The 17,315-nt window shown below is 71.6% G+C and overlaps 3 protein-coding genes across 4 annotated transcripts; 1 reads left to right on the top strand and 2 right to left on the bottom strand.

Moving 5' to 3' along the window:
• Positions 1-369: 369 nt before the first annotated feature.
• Positions 370-1,359, top strand: OST4 (oligosaccharyltransferase complex subunit 4, non-catalytic). The gene is made up of 3 exons (XM_083829824.1): positions 370-515; positions 687-806; positions 1,207-1,359. The coding sequence occupies exon 2, from the start codon at positions 688-690 to the stop codon at positions 799-801; it is 114 nt and encodes a 37-aa protein (XP_083685950.1). The 5' UTR covers positions 370-515; position 687; the 3' UTR covers positions 802-806; positions 1,207-1,359.
• LOC310897464 (uncharacterized protein) lies at positions 1,079-4,808 on the bottom strand (the record flags this gene model as incomplete). The annotated part of the gene is made up of 5 exons (XM_083831116.1): positions 1,079-2,021; positions 2,171-2,217; positions 2,398-2,513; positions 2,862-3,417; positions 4,716-4,808. 5 exons carry the CDS (start codon positions 4,806-4,808, stop codon positions 1,079-1,081), a joined length of 1,755 nt encoding a protein of 584 aa, XP_083687242.1.
• Positions 4,809-4,894: 86 nt separating this feature from the next.
• Positions 4,895-16,916, bottom strand: AGBL5 (AGBL carboxypeptidase 5; the record flags this gene model as incomplete). Of its 2 annotated transcripts, none has more annotated exons than XM_083829808.1 (10): positions 4,895-6,293; positions 6,826-7,013; positions 7,368-7,503; positions 11,803-11,972; positions 12,165-12,684; positions 12,849-13,027; positions 13,786-13,963; positions 15,180-15,246; positions 16,389-16,560; positions 16,633-16,916. In XM_083829808.1, the coding sequence occupies 10 exons, from the start codon at positions 16,822-16,824 to the stop codon at positions 6,011-6,013; spliced, it is 2,085 nt and encodes a 694-aa protein (XP_083685934.1). In that variant the 3' UTR covers positions 4,895-6,010. The 2 variants fall into 2 exon arrangements, with proteins under 2 accessions (XP_083685934.1, XP_083685935.1); XM_083829809.1 differs by having other exon boundaries at positions 15,180-15,346; positions 16,633-16,910.
• Between the last annotated feature and the right edge of the window lie 399 nt (positions 16,917-17,315).

Here is a 17,315-nt window from a genome sequence, read left to right on the forward strand (position 1 = left end):
GACGTCACGGCTTGGCCCCCGGCCCCGGGTGACGTTACGGCCTGGCGCGGCGAGCGGCGGCCGTGGGGGGGTGGGGGGGGGGCACGGCGGGAGGCGAGGCACGAGAGGGGGCGGGAGGGGAGGGGAGAGCGGGACGGGGGCTGCCAGCACCGGCTGGCGGGGGGCGGCCGGGCCGGGCCGGGCCTGCCCCTCCCTGTGCCCCCTGCCCCCACCTCCTGCCCCCATCCCCTGCCCCTGCCCCTACTCCTGCCCCATCCCTGCCCCTACTCCTGCCCCCTGCCCCTGCCCCTGCCCCCCCGTCGGGGCGCCGACGCCGCTTTGCCCGAGCCGGGCCGTGACGTCACCCGGGGGGGGGGGGGGCGTGACCGGGCCGTGACGTCACCGCGGGCCGTGACGTCACGGCCGCAGCCACCTCCCTCCGGGCCCCGCCCCCCGCCGTCCCACAGTGCCCCGCGGCCGGAAGTGGCGCGCGGCGCGGCGGAGACGTGGCCGGCGGCGGGAGCGGGCGGCGGCGCGTGAGCGGCGGGGGGGAGGGGGAGGGGGCGGGGGGGTCCCGCGGCCCCGGGGGGACCGGAGCGGGGCGGGGGGGAGGGGGGCGGGGGGCCCGGGGCGGGGGGGGCGGGGCGCCTGGCTGGGGGCGGGGCCGCGGGGCCGGTGCCGGTGCCGAGCCGCCCTCCCCGGTGCAGGATGATCACGGACGTGCAGCTCGCCATCTTCGCCAACATGCTGGGCGTGTCGCTGTTCCTGCTGGTCGTGCTGTACCACTACGTGGCCGTCAACAACCCCAAGCGCCACGACTGAGCCCGGTGAGCGCCCACGCCCGGCCCCGGCCCCGAGCCCGGCACCGCGGGGGGGGGGGGGGGGGACGGACGGGACCGCGGAGCCTCCCGGCGCCGCCCCCGGCACCGACTCCACCAGCCCGGGCTGGCCCAGCCCCGTCCCGCCTGGCCGCGGGCACCTCCGCAGCCCCACCGGGCAGGAAGGCCTGCCCCGGCCCCTGCCCCCATCCCCGTCCCTGTCCCTGTCCTCATCCCTGTCCCCTCCCCGCTCATCCAGTCCCCTATCCCTGTCCCCACCCCTATCCCCACCCCTGTCCCTGTCCCCTATCCCTGTCCCCACCCCTATCCCCACCCCTGTCCCCACCCCTATCCCTGCCCCGTCCCCTTCTCCTCACCCCCGCCCCGTCCCCACTCTCTCTTCCCGCAGGACCGCCCTGAGCTGAGCGGAGCGGAGCGGAGCCGACCGACGGGCGCCATGCGGGCCGTGGAGGTGCCCCGTGCCCGCCCGCCGTGCCGCGTGGCACCGCGCACCCTGCTTGGTCCCGACGGGCGTTAACACAAACACGATACAAGACAAAAACCGTGTTATGTAAAAATACCTCCCGCCGGCCCGCGGGGCGAGCGGGGCGGCTCCCAGCACCGGGCGTGGCGCCGAGCGCGCCGGCGGCTGCTGCGGCTCCTCCGCGCCGGCGGTCCCGGGCTGGGTGCGGGCGCGCGGCCGTGGCGGGTGCAGGGCCGGCACTGGCGGCCGCGGTCAGGCCTCGGCGCAGAAGGAGAGGAGTTGGCGGCAGGAGCGGAGCGAGGGGCAGCCGGAGGCCGGGCTGGGCGGGCGCTACAAGGCAGGAGAGCGGGTGGGGGGGGGGCCGGGGGCCGAGCCCCCTGCCTGTGCGGCAGCCCCCCGCCGTGCCCGGGGCCATACCTGGGGGCGCAGGCCCTTGCCCAGCAGCTGCTCCATGCTCCGCGACCCCGCGACAGGGTCTGGGGCCGCCTGGCAGGGCCCTGCGGGGACAGAGAGCGGGGTGAGGGGCTGGGGCTGGGGCCGGGTGGGCGAGGGTCCCGCCTGTGCCGCCGGTACGGGCCCTACCTGCGGGGGGCTGCGCGGCGCAGGGCCCGCCGCGGCCACGCCTCTGGGCCGGGAGGGCTGCGGTGCTCCCGGGGCAGAGCGCGGGCAGGCTCTGGGCGGTCGCCGCCCCCTTCCTCCGCACCGGGATCCTGCTGGGGCGGGCGGGGAGCCCCCCCGGGCTGCGGAGAACCGCGCGGGGCTCCTGAGGGCGCGGCGGGCAGCACCGGGCCCCCCGCGGCACCGGCCCTGCCTTCCCCCGGGGGCGCGGCCGGGGCTCCTGCGGGCTCGGCGTCAGCGCGGGCAGCACCGCGGCGGCGCCAGCACCTACCCGGGCCGCTCCGGGGCTCTCCCGGCGTTCAGCTGCTTCGGGGGCGCCTGCACGGGGAGAGGAGAGGACGGGAGGGCGTCGGGGTGCCGGGGCTGGGCTGCGCGGGGGGACCGGCCCCCCCCGGCACGGCCGAGGCGCGGTGGCTGCGCCGTTCCCCAGCCGCGTGTCCCTGGGTGCCCGGTGCTGCCCGGGCCGGGCCCTCGCCCACGCTGGCACCCGGAGGTTACCTGCGGCGGTGCGGTGCCGTGCGTGGCCGTCGGCTCCCCGCCGCCGTGCTGCGCCTCCCGCGGTCCGTGGCTGCTGCCCGTCACCGTCCCTGCCTGGGCGCCCGCCGGCAAGGACCCTGCGGGAGAAAGGAGACGGCCCGGTGAGGGGCTGGCACCCGCGGTACCGCGTCCTGTCCCCCTCTGCCGCACCAGGGGCCCCGGCGCAGGGAGCAGCCGGCGGGGGCTGTGCGGGACCAGCCCCTGCGCCCGGCTGCTGCGGGGCCGCGGGAGGCGGCACGCAGGGACAGAGGCCGTGCCTGCGTCCTGCCTGGTGGCGGGGGGCGCGCTGCTGTCCCCGAGGCTTTCCCACAGCCCTGCAGCAGGGCCAGAGCCCCCCGTCCCCGCAGCTCGCCCCCTTGCCCAGCAGCAGCCCCCGCGCTCAGCCTCAGCACCTCCGCGCCCGGGGGCCCGCTCTGGGCACACACCGTGGCCTCCGGGGAAGCACAAACGGCCCTCGGGAGGGGCAGGAACGGGAGCAGCCCCGGCCCCGTGCGGCACAGCTCCTCGTGCAGGCCTGCGCCTCGGCAGCCCCCAGCGGAGCGGGGACGGGCACTCCCGGTCCGCTCCCCAGCAGCGCCGGGCACTCGAGTCCTGCTCGGCCTCTGCTGCTGGAGGTGAGGGCCCCTTCCTCCGCGCGCCTCGGGGGGGTGCCGGCCTGCGTCCCGACCTGCCGGGCACCGTCCCCAGCCTGCCCGGGCCGTGCCGGGGCTCTGTGCGGTGCAGAGCCGGGCGGCAGCCCCTGGCAGCGCCAACCCCGTCACACGGCTGCGGCCGAGCTGCTGGCTCCGTGCCGCGCTGGCTGCTTTCCGGGAGCCGAGCCGGGCTGGTGAGCCGCCCTCGTGCCCAGCACACCCGCAGGGTGGGAGCGCGGGAGGCGTGGGCCCGGGGCTGGCGTGCAGCGGGAGCCGCCTGCGCAGCTGCCGGAATGCCGGCGGGGGGAAGGCGACGGGCGGCAACCAGCACAGCATGGGGACGGCGCTGCTAATGGGAAACAGGGCGCTGGAGCGAGAAGAAAGCGGCGCAGACACGGCCCCGGAGCCGCAAGGACAGGGCTGCGGCTGCAGACAAAGCCCTTGGCCCACGCTAGATGTCAGCGGCCGTGATGGAGGAGGGCTGTTAATGAGGGCGAGCGCGTGGCAGCGGCTGTGAGCGTGCAGCGGCGGCAGCGGCGTGGGGAGCCCGCTCTGAACCGGGTGCCCGCGAGCTGCCACGCTTGCCTCGTTCCCCCCCCCAGCCCCGAGGGCCTGACAGGTTCTGATGCAAGCGGCTGAGGATAGGCGATGGAGAGCAGGCCGAGGGAAGGCCCTGGCGGGCAGCATGCCATGCACGAGCTAATCCCGTGGGTGCAAAAAAAAAACCCAACCCAACGCGATGGGTACGCGGCCGGCAGAGGTGGCAGGAGCAGCGGGCAAGCACAGGGAGCACAAGCAGGAGCACGAGCACGAGCACAAGCACGAGCAGGAGCAGGAGCACGCCGTCTGCGAGATACCAGGAGAGCTGAGGGCTGCAGGAAGCAGCTGCAGGCGCAGCCCCAGGAGATAAGGGCTGGGCCGGCCTTGGACTCCCCGGCCGAGCTGTCGGGAACCTGGGAAGAGGAAACGGGGCTTGCCCAGTGCACGGCGTGGGGCAGCCGGGGGCACACGGGAAATCAGGGCAAGCTCTGAGCAAGGAGACCCCGCGGCAGGCAGCAGCCTGCAGGGTGAGCCACTGGCTCCGTGACGCTGAGGGAGTCTGGGGAGCACAGAAACCCCTCCTGCGCGGGGGCTGGGGCGGGCAGCGCCAGAGCTCGGACGTGAGCTCAGAGGAAGCAGCTGGGGAAGGGACGAGCCTGGTGCCGGTTGGGGCCAGCGGGGCAGGACGTCCTCCGTGTCCCCTGCGTGCTGACCCCGCATCCCGCGCGGGGTGCCAGCGTCCGTCCCCTTCCGCACAGCAGCAGCAGCGTGCGGAGGAAGGGGCAGGAGGGGATGTGCCGGGGCAGCCTCCTGTCCTGTGCCACCGCAGCATGCCGCAGCACGCCGCAGCACGCCGCAGCTGGATCCACGCGTCCCAGTTTCTGTTTCCCCGCTGCCTGGGGAAGGAAGAGTGGGCGAGAGCATCCCGGTCCCGCCAGGGGACGGGGGCAGGGCGGCGGTGCGGAGGGCAGGCGGCGAGGGGCTGGCCCGGCCCGGCTGCGGGGCCACACGTCACCAGGCCCAGCCGCCTGGCAACGCCGCACGAACACCAAAGCCGTGCCGGCGCAACCGCGAGCAGCACCGTGCTAACGGGTGCCCGGGTGCCACCGAGACGCAGCGGGCACGCGCCAGGTCGAGCTGCCACCGGGGTCCCTGTGCCAAGAGCGGCGCAGCTGGGGCCCCGCCGGCTTCCCCTGCCATTGCGCCGGCTGCAGCGGCCCGGCTTCCCTCGCTGGCTGCGGGTGGACAAAGCGTGCCCGGCCGAAGGAACAGACGCTACAACGTGCCCAGGGGAACATGAACCTTTTATTTCCTCCCCGCCACGTTCTCGCAGCAGGGGAGAAACGGTCGCTACAGAGCGCTGGGAAGCACACACAGAGGGAGGACGAAGCAACGCGCGCCACGCGGGCAGAGCACAAGGAGCACAGCGACGGGCAGCGCGGCGCCGCGTGGGTACGCCGCCTGCACACCACACAGCCGCAGTCACGCCGCAGTCACACCGGCCGCCCCTCTGCCCCGCGGCACGGAGGACGCCCGCTCACGCCGGGGCCTTTGGGAGCGCGGTGCCCCCGGGGCCGGGAGCCCTGCGGCAGCCCGGGGCTTGCCGCCAAGCCCCTGTCTGCCACACACCGCAGCCTCGGCCAGCAGCTCGGGGCACGGCAGCGTCGCCCGCCGCCACCCCGCACCCTGCCACGGCCCTGCCCACGGCGAGGGGCACTGCGGTCACGCGGTTTTGCCACCCCAGAGTGCGGTGCAGCCGATGCGGGGCTGCAGCTGTGCCTCCAAGCTGTGTGGGTGGCTCAGTGCCACTCGCTCGGCCCCCAGCGAGCTGCCACAGCTCGGCCCCGCGGCGCCCACAACAGAGTTGTGCCGTGACAGAGCCACGTGCCACAACCGGCTGCGCCTCAGCAGGTGCCTGGAAGGAGGAAGGCACTTTGGTGTGTCACCCCACGGGCCTAGGGAGCAATTTGGGTGGTGGAGGCTGCAGGTTTTCCGCGCCGGCCTCTCCAGAAACCACTGTGCTCTGCCCCTCGCAAAGCGATCCGGTCAGCCTGGGGCTGCCGGCACTGCCGGCACAGAGGGGACCGTTGCGCCGGGCAGCCCGCGGCGAGCGCAGTCCCTCTGACCTGCTGCGGCAGAAGCAGGGGCTGCAGAGCGGGCGGGGGGGAGCTCGGCTGGGCCCCGCAGCCCCCACAGCAGCACGGCCGACGACGTCAGGGGTCTCGCTGTGCCGCGTCTGTCCCGACCCAGGTGCGGCCGCTCCGCTGGGGCCGGAGCGCTGAGCTGCGCCCTGCGTCCAGGGCCCTTCCGAGGGGACGGGGCGGCCGGTCACACGCACTTCTTCCACTCAAAACCACTTTTGTTACGTCAAAGCAAACGGTTACGCCGGCACCGAGCTCTCCTCAGGGCTGCGGCTTCGCACAGCAGCTCGACAGGCACTGGACCACGTGCGCGAGAGGCCCCCAGCCCAGCTTACCTCTGACCGGTGCCGGGGCTCTCGCGCCGCCCGTCTGCGGGCTCTGGCCGTCCGTGGCTGGGGTGCGGGGCCGGCTGCAGCCGAAGGAGAAGCTGGGCGAGGCTTTGATCTGGGGCGAGTCCTGCTGGCTGCTGCCGCTCCCGCTGGTGCCGTTGCTGAAGCTGCGCGCGCGGGACAGGGCGTTATCCGAGGCCGAGGTCGGGAGCCCTCTGCGAGGGGAGAAGCGGCAGCCTCAGCCCCCGGCCAGCGACGGCACAGGCACCGAGCGGGGGCCGATCCTGCTGCTTTGGGTGCCCCATCTGGGGGTGCTGAGGGCAGCGACAGAGCCCCTGTCCCCGAGCGGAGCTGAGCGCTGCACGGCACGTTGCAGCCTCGGGGCAGCAGCATCCCATTGCAGTCCCAAGTCACCCCGACCCCAGATCTGCCTGCACCGCTGCCCGGCCAGGCTGGGGAGAGGGCAGAGGAGAAGCAGAAGAGGGGCCGGCCCTCTGCGGGCGGGCGATCGCTGCCCAGGTTACCGGGCTGGCGAACCCCAGCCAGATCCACGGCCCACCCGCCGCGTGCCCCCCTGCCCCCCGAGTGCACCGACCTCTCTGCGGGCCACGCAACTCCCCGGGGGCGAGCACCAGCCCCTGCCATGCGGGGAAGCCAACGAGCCGCGGGTGACTCGCTGTGCGCACACCCCTCTGGCCTGACCGGTCTCCCCGGGGCCCCCGAACGCGAGCGCTGCCGGGCCCTTACGCGGTGCTCCTGGGAGGGCTGCGGGCGCCCCTCCTCCGCGCGCAGCCGGCGGCGCCCCTCGTGCCGCGCACGTGCTTCAGCATCCAGGCCCGCAGGTTGCTGAGGCAGCTGTGCTCCGACAGGACGATGCGGGGCCACGGGTTGCACTCCGCCATGTCCAGCGCTGCCACCGCCAGGGCTCTGCCGACCTGCCGGGGCGAGAGGCAGCCCGTGAGAAGCAGCCACAGAGCCGAGCCCCAAGCCCCGACGCTTGTTTCAGACCCAGCAGGCTCCCCGGCAGGACGAGTGTTCCCACAGGGGCTCTGGTCCTCGGCGTGTGCGTGGGGCAAGGCGGGTGCCCACGGCCACGGGGACCTGCTGCCCGCCGCTGCCGCTCCCGGTGCAGGGGGGGCGGAGCGGCCGCAGCCAGCAGGGCGGGCGGGCGGTGCGGGGTCTGCACCTTCCTCACGGAGGCAGAGAGGCACAGAGGAGGGCGCGGGGACCTCCCTGGCGGTGCAGCTGCAGGTGGGCAGGACCGCGCCGCGCGGGGCTCTCGCTGTTACCTGCTCAAAGAGCTCCACGGTGTACTTGGAGGGGAAGGCGGGGGGCGGCGGGGGGCTGGCGCGCCCGTTGTCATGGCAGGCCACCGGGATACTGTTCACCGAGCGCCCCGTGTTGTAGTTGCACTCCAGCGTGTAGCTGTGGAGCAGAGGGGAGCCCGCCTCAGCCCGCGCCTCCCCGCGGAGCCGCTGCCGGCAGGGCACGCAGCGCACCCCCAGGCACCGTGCCCCCCCACCGAGGCTGTCGAGCGGCGCTCCCGGTGCGCACGCTGCAATTTCTCATCTGTGGAGGTGGGAGCAAATAAAGAAAAGCAGCTGGCCGTCGGGGGGCAGGCAGCGGCACGCCGAGGACAGCGGGTGCCTGGCGTGCAGCACGCGACCAGGGCAGCGGGCTGAAACCGAAGGCAGAGAAAGGACCCGTGAGGGGGCCGGGGCGGGCAGCGACCTCTGAGCGCAGAGCCCGGGGAGTGAAGGCGCCGGCTGCTGCCCGACGCCGCAGCCACCAGGGACGGCCCAAGCGCTGCCTTGCCGGGGTCAGGCAACCACCAGGAGATTCCCTTCAGCTGTCCTGGGGTTTGCAGCCACTGCTGCTGAGCTGACGCTAAGGGCAGGCCAGCAGGGGCCAGCGGGCAGCTTGTCACCCCACGGAGCCGGGCCCTGCACTGGGCTGGCTTTGAGCGGGCCGCAGGGAGGCTGAGGGGCACAGGAGCAGAGCTGGGGCCATCGCCTGGTCCCTGGGGCTGGGCCACGGCTGTCCCGAGGGGCTGTGCCCGCGGAGCGCCGCCAGTGGCGCCGAGCAAGGTGCTGAGGGCACGAGGCTGGTGGCAAAGAGGGGTGGGAGCGGGGAGGGCCGTGCAGACCATGCACGGAGCCAGGGCGCCCGCAGAAACACGCGGGGCAAGGCGGCGTCCGTGCAGTTCGCAAACGGGCACCAGGAGCGGGGGTAACGAGCACAGGGAACCGGGAATCCTCGCGGGGAAAGCCCGGAACAACTGCAAAGCTGGGACCGCGTGGGAAGGGCGGCGGGACAGCGCTGAGCAGTCTGCCTGCGGGACGGGAGGCCTGCCACGGGCTGCTGCTGGCAGAATCACAGAATTGAAGGGGTTGGAAGGGACCCCAAGAGACCATCGGGTCCAACCCCCCTGCCAAAGCAGTTCCCTAGAGCAGGCTGCCCAGGCAGGCGTCCAGACGGGCCTTGAATATCTGCAGAGAAGGAGACCCCACAACCTCCCTGGGCAGCCTGTCCCAGCGCTCCGTCACCCTCACCGGGAAGAAGTTCTTTCACATGTTGGTGCGGAACTGCCTGGGCTCCATTTTGTGGCCATTGCCCCTTGTCCTGTCCCCACAAACCACTGAAAGGAGGTTGGCCAAATCCCTCTGCCTCCCACACCTCAGGTATTTATACACATTGCTGAGATCCCCTCTCAGCCTTCTCTTCTCCAGGCTGAACAGCCCCAGGTCTCTCAGCCTTTCCTCACAGAGGAGATGCTCCAGGCCCCGTATCAGCTTTGTGCCCTCCGCTGGACTCTTCCCAGGAGATCCCTGTCTTCTTTGTGCCGGGAAGGCTCGCCCGAATCAGGCTCTGGGTGGTCGAGGCACCGCGACGATCTCCGGGACCCGCAGGGCGACCCGCAGCCAAGCCGGCTTGCCCAGGGCTACCGGGCCGGCTGCACGCAGCCTGCCAGGCGGAGCCGCAGCGGTGCCAGCCCTGCCCGCTGATGACAACGAAGAGCTGCCCGTGGCTGAGCACACACAGCCCGGGAGGAGGGGTGCAGGAGAGCAGATCCGTTCCGAGAGCGGCCCCCCAGACACAGGGTGCAAAGGTGGCCGGAGGGGGGGAAGGACACGGAGCTGCCGACTGAGCTTGGGGACAGGAAGCGCACAAGGGAGCGGCAGAGGGGGCTTGGGAAGCCCAAGCCCGCCTGGAGAGGAGGCTGGTGAGGGACGTGAAGGGCAAGCGGGTCCTGCAGGGACGGGGCGAGGCCCCAGGGCAGGAGGATGTCCCCACAGCAGGCAGCACGGGGCAGGCCGCAGGTGTGAGCACGGCCCCACGAGGCTGTGGCTGGCGACCCCCAGCGGGTCCTGGCGGCCGGGGGAGGCTCTGGGGACCGCGAGGAATCGAGTGTCCTCTGTGACGTGGTGGGGAAGGGAGTCCTGGGCACCGCCTCCAACCTGCGCAGGACAGGGAGCTCAGGAGCAGCTGGCATGGACGGTGGGCGAAGGGGAGCCCCTGCCCGGCAGGCCGGGGCACTCCCGGGCGTCAGGACCAGCCCTGTGGACGAGCGGGGTGCGCAGCTTGGGGCTGTGACAGCCTCGCAGCCGAGGGGCAGGCCACGTGTGCGGACATCTGTCCGGAGACATCCCCGGCGGGGCACCCGGCCCGATCTGGGGCTTCGCTTACTGTGCTTCGAGCGGTGACCACGCTGCCGCCCTCGTCCTGCCTTCCGCCAGGCACGGGCCGCCCGCAGGAAGGGTCTCGTTTTGTGCGGCAGGGTGCTCCTTGGTTTGCTACGCCTCAGAGAGCGAGCAAGGCAAACGCAAGTCCTGGGCTTCAGCAAACGCCCCTGCGGCAGTTCTTCCTCCCCTGCTCCTCGGGGCCAGTTAGAAAATGCAGTGGCTGGGCTCTCCCCTTCCTTCACAGTTTTTCCAGTTGCTGTCTCTTTGTGTTCTTTAGCTGAAGCTTTGACTTCTCTCCCCTCTCAGCGTTTGCAGGGTGTGAACAAAGACAATGCCCCCTGAGATAGATAATTAATGCCCGCAGAGGCTCTGCCTTACTCTGTGCATCTGCCGCAGGGTGCTGCGGGTGCACGAAATGTACCCGCACTTTGTGCTCGGAAGCAATGAGAAAGAAGCAATCACCGAACGCCCACTGAACGCTGCCGCTACCCGCAGCAGGTCAGGGGCTCCTCCGGATTTCGGGAGGGTGCTGGGGAGCACCGGCCGCGCACAGGTACGCGCAGCTGGGTCACTGCGAGGAGGGACTGGTTAGCTGCACTGGGGAGGGGGCTCCCTGCCCACACTCGGACACGGCGGGAGAGCAGCTGGGCCCGCGGGGAGCTCAGGGCGGAGAGATGCTGAACGAGCTGCGGGGCGGGGGGAATCTCTGCCTGGAGACGGGTGCAGGGTGGAAAACCGACCCAAAGGGAGGAGAATCCAGCGGGGATCCCCTCAGAAACCTCCGTGTCCTGAGGAGCCGCAGACACGGGCGCCACATCCTCTTAAGCACCCCCAGGTCACCGCTGGAAGGGGCCGGGGGATCCCTGACGGGCGGAGAAAGGCAAACGCTGGATCTGCCTCCAGGAAAGGCCAGGACAACCGGCACCTCGCCCTGCGAGACGGTGGGCGAGCCCTCCTGCAGCGCGCTTCTGGGTGCTCGGACCCGAGGAGCCACCGGGGGCTGTCAGCAGCATCCCCTGCACAAGGTGATCCGCAACAGCAGCGCGGTTACTGCCGCAGGGTTGGTTTCGGCTGGATCCGCGTGCTGCCCGGGCTCGGGATCCGCGTGCTGCCCGGGCTCGGGATCCGCGTGCTGCCCGGGCTCTCCCTGTGGCCGCACAGCTGCTGGATCAGACGCAGCCACAGCGAGAGCTGAGGAGAGGGGGAGGAGGGGGGCCGAGAACAGAAGCACGGCCCCTGCTGTCCCAGCGCAGCCCAAGCCAGCGGCGAAGCTGGACTCCGAATGCGGCCGCTCAGAGGGCAGCAACGCGGGGGCTCCCGGGGGAAGCCCAGGCCGCGAGAGGCCCAGAGCTGCTCCCACACCTCCTCGACCCACAGATTCCTGGGGAACGGGGAATCTGCCGAGGAAGTGCCGCACGCCTGCCGCTGCCTGTCGGCCCTCGGCGTCTGCTACGGGCGCCTGCTGGGGACAGGGGCAGGACGGGCTCGGCCTGCTCCGGCCATCTCTGTGCTCCCAGCAACCACAACACAAACAGTCCAAAAATATCACATTGAGACTGAAAAGAGGCGCTTGGCTGCCACAGATGAAAAGAATGTCCTCAGCTCGCATACCACAGCAGTCTCGCGTGCGAGAGCTGGGGAAGGTGAGCCCTTTACAACCAAACGAGTTTCAATGACAGCTGAACACCCACACACGCGCCTGGGAGAGGCAACTCAGAAAGCGGCAAACGAGCAGCACCGCCGCCAAGACAAGAAGCCAGAATGGCCCCGGGAGGGACACGAAGGAAGGGGAGGCGCGAGAGGAACAGCGGAGAGGCTGCGGGCAGGACAAAGCCCACAGGTCAGGAGGGTGGCAGCGCCTCGCAGGCCACCCCCAGCTTCCTCCTGCGTGGCGCTGAGCTCGCGCTCCCCTCAGCAGCTGAGCAGGGCACAGCCGGCACCGCACAGGCAGTGCGGCCCTCCCCGACGTCCAGCCCCCGGTGGGGCCGGCTCCTCCCGGCACGGGCGGTAACCGAGCGCGCGGCAGCGCGGCTTCGCCTACCTGTGGATGATGCCCAAGGCCTTGTAGATGGCCACTCGCCCGCTGCCCTCCTTCGACTGCCCGTCCCGCTTGTCTTTGGCGTACATGTTCTTCTCGGAGAAGTTACAGCCCGTGAAGTCAAAGTGAGGTGAGTTCAAGGAGATGAGTTTAGGGAACAGCATGTTCTCCACCTGCGGCGCAGAGGACAAGAGGTGGTGCTGGGGGAGCCCCGGGCTGCTCCCCCCTTACGGGCAGAGGGGCAGCTCCCGTCCTCCCCCCGCCAGGGCCCTGCGCCAGGCCGGCAGCGGGGAGCAAAGCCCGGCGTGCCCCGGCCAGGGGGGGAGGGATGGCGAGGGGGTCCCGGGTCCCCGTCCTGCCCTCACCTGATCGTTTTCGTCGCTGAAGCTGTTGCCGTACATGAAGCAGCCGCGCTTGGAGGCGTGCCCATGGAGGTCGACGTAGTAGGCCAGCCCACTGTGCTGGGGCAGGATGGTCTCGGGGAGGGGCGGCGGCCTCGTGGCTTCCTCCTCAGGGTGCTCCGCAGAGCAGCTGCCAGGCAGGATCAGCTCCAGCGCGGCGGGCGGCGGCTCCTGAGGCAGGCTGCGGCGCGTGCCGGCGCTCCAGGCGCCGGGCGAGTTGCGGAGGTTGTTGGCTTTCTCCAGCTCCGACAGGGCTGCCTCGGGGGACGGGGCGCTGCCGCGGACGGAATGGTTGGAAGATTTGGCGCTGAGCAGGCTGGTGCTGAGCGGGGAGACATACGTCCTCCAGTCGGGGGAGCCCGGCAGGACGCGGCTGTGCACGTGGTGGTAGAGGAGGACGGCTTTGGCCCCGTACACGGCAGGGTGCAGCTCGGCATCGGGATTCAGATACTGGCGGTTCAGGTTTACCCCGCGCGAGTCGGTGCTGCGGAGAGCAGAGGGAACGCCAGGCCCCGTTAGTTTTCCCCTTAACCAACGAGCCGTGAGAGGGGAGAGGAGCCCGCGCGGCCCCCGGCGATGCCGCAGCCACGTCCGGGCCGTGTCCCCGCCTGCTGCCAGCCGCGGGGCCAGGCCACCCGCTGCACTCACCGGTAGTGGCCTCGCGCCACCCCGTCCGGGTTGAGCATGGGAATGAGCTTGAAGACAAACATCCGCCGCAGCATCTGGGCGCGGGGGTCCTCCTCGCGCAGGATGAAGTCCAGGAAGCCGTTGAAGACGAAGCTGGAGGGCGTCTCCCCGGGGTGCACCCGGCTGCTCAGGAAGAACACCTAGGGGGAGCGTGGGGGCTGAGGCCAAGGCTGCCTGCCCCTGAGCCCGGGCTCTGCAGGGCACGCAGCTCCGCGCCGCGCGCTGCAACCCAACAGCTTTCGGTGGCCCCTGTGCCCAGCGCCTCTGCCCAGTCCTGCCGGGAACGCGGTGGGTTACCCCTGCCTGGGACCGGGGGGGCAGAACCCCACGTCCCCCACCAGGGGAAACCAGAACACGTGCGGCAGAGAAGCAGAGCGGTGGCAGAGCTCCAGGGAGAAGCCCTGAACCGCCCCGCAGGCAGGGAACGAGCTAATTGCAAAGGGAACACAAAACACGTCCTGACGAGCTCTTCCCCCCGAGGCAGCTTCCCATTGAGGGCTGCGGCTATGTGAGCGCAGCGAGCTCCCCGTCCCGTCCCGCCCTCGCAGGCAGGCCTCGTGCCCCGCAGGGGCTGATGCTCCAGCACAGGGAGCGCTCCCCGTGGCTTAACAGAGCGGCAGGAATACCAGGAGCACAAACCAGAACCCCTGCAACGGGAGGCGCTCGGTTTTGTCCACAGGAACACTCGCGTGGTGCTGCCAGCACAGAGGTCGCAGGGCTAAATGCCGGGAACGCGCTGGGGACTCCTGGAGGCGCCCCGCTCCCGTGCCCCCGTGCAGGATCTCAGGCTCTACCTGCTCCCCGCAGGACGGGATGCCCCCCCGAGGGGAGGAGCACGGCAGCACCGGGTGCCAGCACCCCGACCGCCAGGAGCCCCGTGCCCGGCACGGCCACTCACCCTCTTCCCCGCAAAGCGGCGCGGCCGCGGCGTGGCGGTGTCCGGGAAGAGCTTGTCCAGCCGGGGCTCCCGCTCCTCCTGCATGCCGTGGCAGGAGGTGACCGTCAGCAGGTCAACGCGCAGCTTGTCCAGCGAGTGGCACAGCAGCTCCCGGTGGTAGTAGACGGAGTCCGGGGGGCTGCGGGGAGAGGAGACGCTCGGGGAGCCCTCGGGCAGGGGGAGGCTCCTGGCCCCACGGCCGCAGCCCCTCCGGAGCCGTGCCCCTCGGTGAGCTGCCCGCCGAGCTCCTCGCCGCCCGCCAGGACGAGGAGCCGCCGCTAGGACCCAGTGTCACCCGTGCCCTGGGGCCACGCCGCCGTGGTGACCCTGGTTGGGGGAGCCCTGGGGGAGCACCCCTGCGGTCAGACCCGCCGCAGACACGGCTCGGGCCAGCAGCACGGGAGTTGTGCGGGGAGGCAGAAGGGGTCCGGGCATCCTTGAGGGCCCTGCATGGGGTCACTCTGCCCCTGGGCCCTGGGGGGGGGCAGACAAACAGCCAGAGCAGCGCGGTGTGCGCTGGGACCGACTCAAAGGAGCCCCCAGGACACCCAGCGCGATGGAACCGCGCGGCGCTGACACTGCTCACTGCCCCTCTCCGTGCTCACGGCTCTGCCGAGAGCCGCAGCAGCTCAGGGGCCTTGTGCCCATCGACGAGCGGGGCTCAGGCTGCGGAATCACCACCAACCCCTTGCTGAGGGACCGCCAGGTTGTGAAGTTCTGACGGTTCTCCATCACGTGTCAGGTGAGAACGAGCACCTCCCCAGAAGCCCTCACTCACCCTGCTCCTTACAGCCCGGGCCGGGAGGGGCCACAAGGCAGGACCACCTGCAGGCACCCGAAACCACCTCTGTCCTCCCCCCACCTGGGTTTTGTGTTCAGCCCCGGCTTGCGAGGAGAAATTCTCGAGCTCAGGGGAACTTCCCAGCGCCCAAAGAGCCGGGTGCTAAGGCCGGCTCCTGGCAGCGAGATCCCCCTTCCAGCAGGGACGTGAAGGCAGGGAGCAGTGGGACCGAGATGCCCCGACAGAGAAAGGAAGCGAGGTCGTGGCTACGGAGCGCTCGGGCCCCTACGAGCCCCCTCTCCCCGCACCAAGGAAGCGGTTCTGCTGCAGCCCCTCTGACACAACCCGAGCTCAGCCATGCCAAGGGGACCCAGCCCCAAGCTGCCGGGCTGGCCGCAAGCCCCCGCCCCTCTCTGGAAGTGCGTGCGGGGGGAGCCCTGCCGGGGGGAGCGAGCATCGCGCAGGCACCGCGAGAGCAGCGGGACCCCGCCGCCAGCCCGGGCAGCCGCTGCCCTGCAGGCTGGGCGACAGCCGCCCCCACGCGGGGGGCAGAGGGGGCGGCCGCGGTGCGCACCTGCTGGGAGACATGTGCTGGCACTCCTCAAAGCGGCTGTCCAGCTGCGCCAGCATCTCCTGGCACTCTGTGTAGGAGAAGGGGTAGCAGAAGGCAAAGTAGGTGGTGGTGCCGCGGTGCTCCAGGAAGCGGTGCACGAAGGACAGCACAAACTGGGTCTCCACCATCTGGGAGAGACACAAAGCAGAGGCTGAGCGGCCAGCGCGAGCAGCAGGCGGGCAGAGGCCATGCAGAGCCAGCGGCAGGCGCCCCGCAGCCCCCCGCATGCTGGGGGGGTCCGGCAGCACGGCCCCTCCCGAACCGAGGTCACAGCCGCGGTCTGGGCGGTCACAGACCGTGTTTGCTTGTGTCCCTGAAAGGCCGAGCTGCTTCCCACAGACAAAGCCTGGGATTTCCCTGCCCACCTGTGGCACGTGCCCAGGTCCTTGCTGTAAGAGCCTTTTCCTTGGGCAGAGCTCTCGGGAAACCCAGAGGGCTCGTTTTGGTGCTTGTGCTCACCTGCCAGCGCTCAAAGAGCAGAGAACTGCCCCGTTCCGGGCTGCGTGGCAAAGCCAGTGAGTGCTACAGAGCTCCGCGGGACATCGTGCCTCCCCCTGGAGCTGGCACAGAGCACACCGAGCCTCTTCCCCTGTGAGTTAGGGGACATGAGGCTCCCTCGTCACCCTGAAGGGCAGGGGCACGCTGGTGCAGCGTGCAGGGAGCAGAGAGAGCCTGGAGCACCAGCAAGAGATCGTCCTGCAAGCACTCCCTGCCACGACTGGAGGCACAAAGTACCGGGAAGAGCAAACTCCTAGAGCGGCGTGTTTGAGGCCCAGGCACGTCAGCAGGCTGTGACAGCCGACCCGCTGCTGTCCCCGCTCCTCCTGACTTCAGCTCCAGGGCTTCCCAACCTCCCCCGGGTGGCTTCCCTCACGGGGTACCGGCATCCCCGCAGCTGCGGGTGGGGGCTGCTCACAGCCAGACACAGGGGGCTGCTTGCCAGCCGCACCGACAGCGGCGAGCGGGAAGGGAGCGACACGCGCGGGGGGGCAGCTCCACACCTCCCGCCTCACGGAGCGGGGAAACGGCCACAGGGCGCTAGGAAGGGCCCTGGCAGGGAACGGCCCGGGGAGCAGTGCAGCGCCGGCCCCGGCCCCGTCCCCGGCCCCGTCCCGGCCCGGCCCCATCCCCGCCCCGTCCCGGCCCCGTCCCGGCCCCGTCCCGGCGCACCTCGAAGCTGGGCCGCTGCCGGATGCGCTCCCAGCGGGGCCGGCCGGGCAGGGTGCGCACGAAGGGGGCCATGCCCTGCGAGTACAGCCGGCTCTGCTTGTTCATGTTGAGGATGTGCAGCTTGATCAGCTTCCCCGGGGCGCCGCCGCGCACGCTGAAGTAGAACCAGGACCTGGCGGGACGGGCGGGGTCGGCACGGCGGGGTCGGGCGGGCAGCGCCGCCCCCCCCCGGCCCGCCCGTTACCTGTTGCCGTTCTCGTACTCGGTGCGGGCGCAGTCGGGCCGCGTCCAGACGTTGAACTCGTAGTCGGCGGCCGGCAGCGCGTCCCCCCGCGGCGGCTCCACCTGCTCCACGCGCGCCAGGTTGCCCGAGTCGAAGCGGGAGCTGAAGAGCAGCCCCCCGCACCGCACCTCCATGGCCGCCCGCCGCCCGCATCGCCCCGCACCGCCCGGCCCGGCCGCCTCGCGACAGCAACGCGCCCGCCCGTTGGCCCGCCGCTCCGCAGCAACGCGCCCGCCCATTGGACGGCGCCTCGGCAACGGGCCGCGCGTGCCGGGGCCTCGCCCCCCTTGGCCACGCCCCCGCTTCTGACCACGCCCCCTGCTGGCCACGCCCACGACGCCCCCGGGTCCGGCGGCGGCCCCGCGGGGACACGGGGCGGGGGTGGGCACGGGCAGGGCGGGGGGGGGGTGAGCACGTACCTGGGTGTGCTGCTCGTGTGCACGGGGGGGGTGAGCACGTACACACATATGGCGTGCACGTACATGTGTGTGAGCACATACGTGGGGGGGGTGAGCACATACCCGGGTGTGCACGTGCACTTACATGTGTGTATGTACGTGTGTGTGTACACATGTGGGGGGTGAGCACGTACCTGGGTATGGGTGTGCACATACGTGTGTAAGCATGTACATGGGTGTGCACAT

Source organism: Anser anser (genome assembly GCF_964211835.1).
Source record: "Anser anser genome assembly, chromosome: 3".
In the NCBI taxonomy this organism is placed as follows: domain Eukaryota; kingdom Metazoa; phylum Chordata; class Aves; order Anseriformes; family Anatidae; genus Anser; species Anser anser.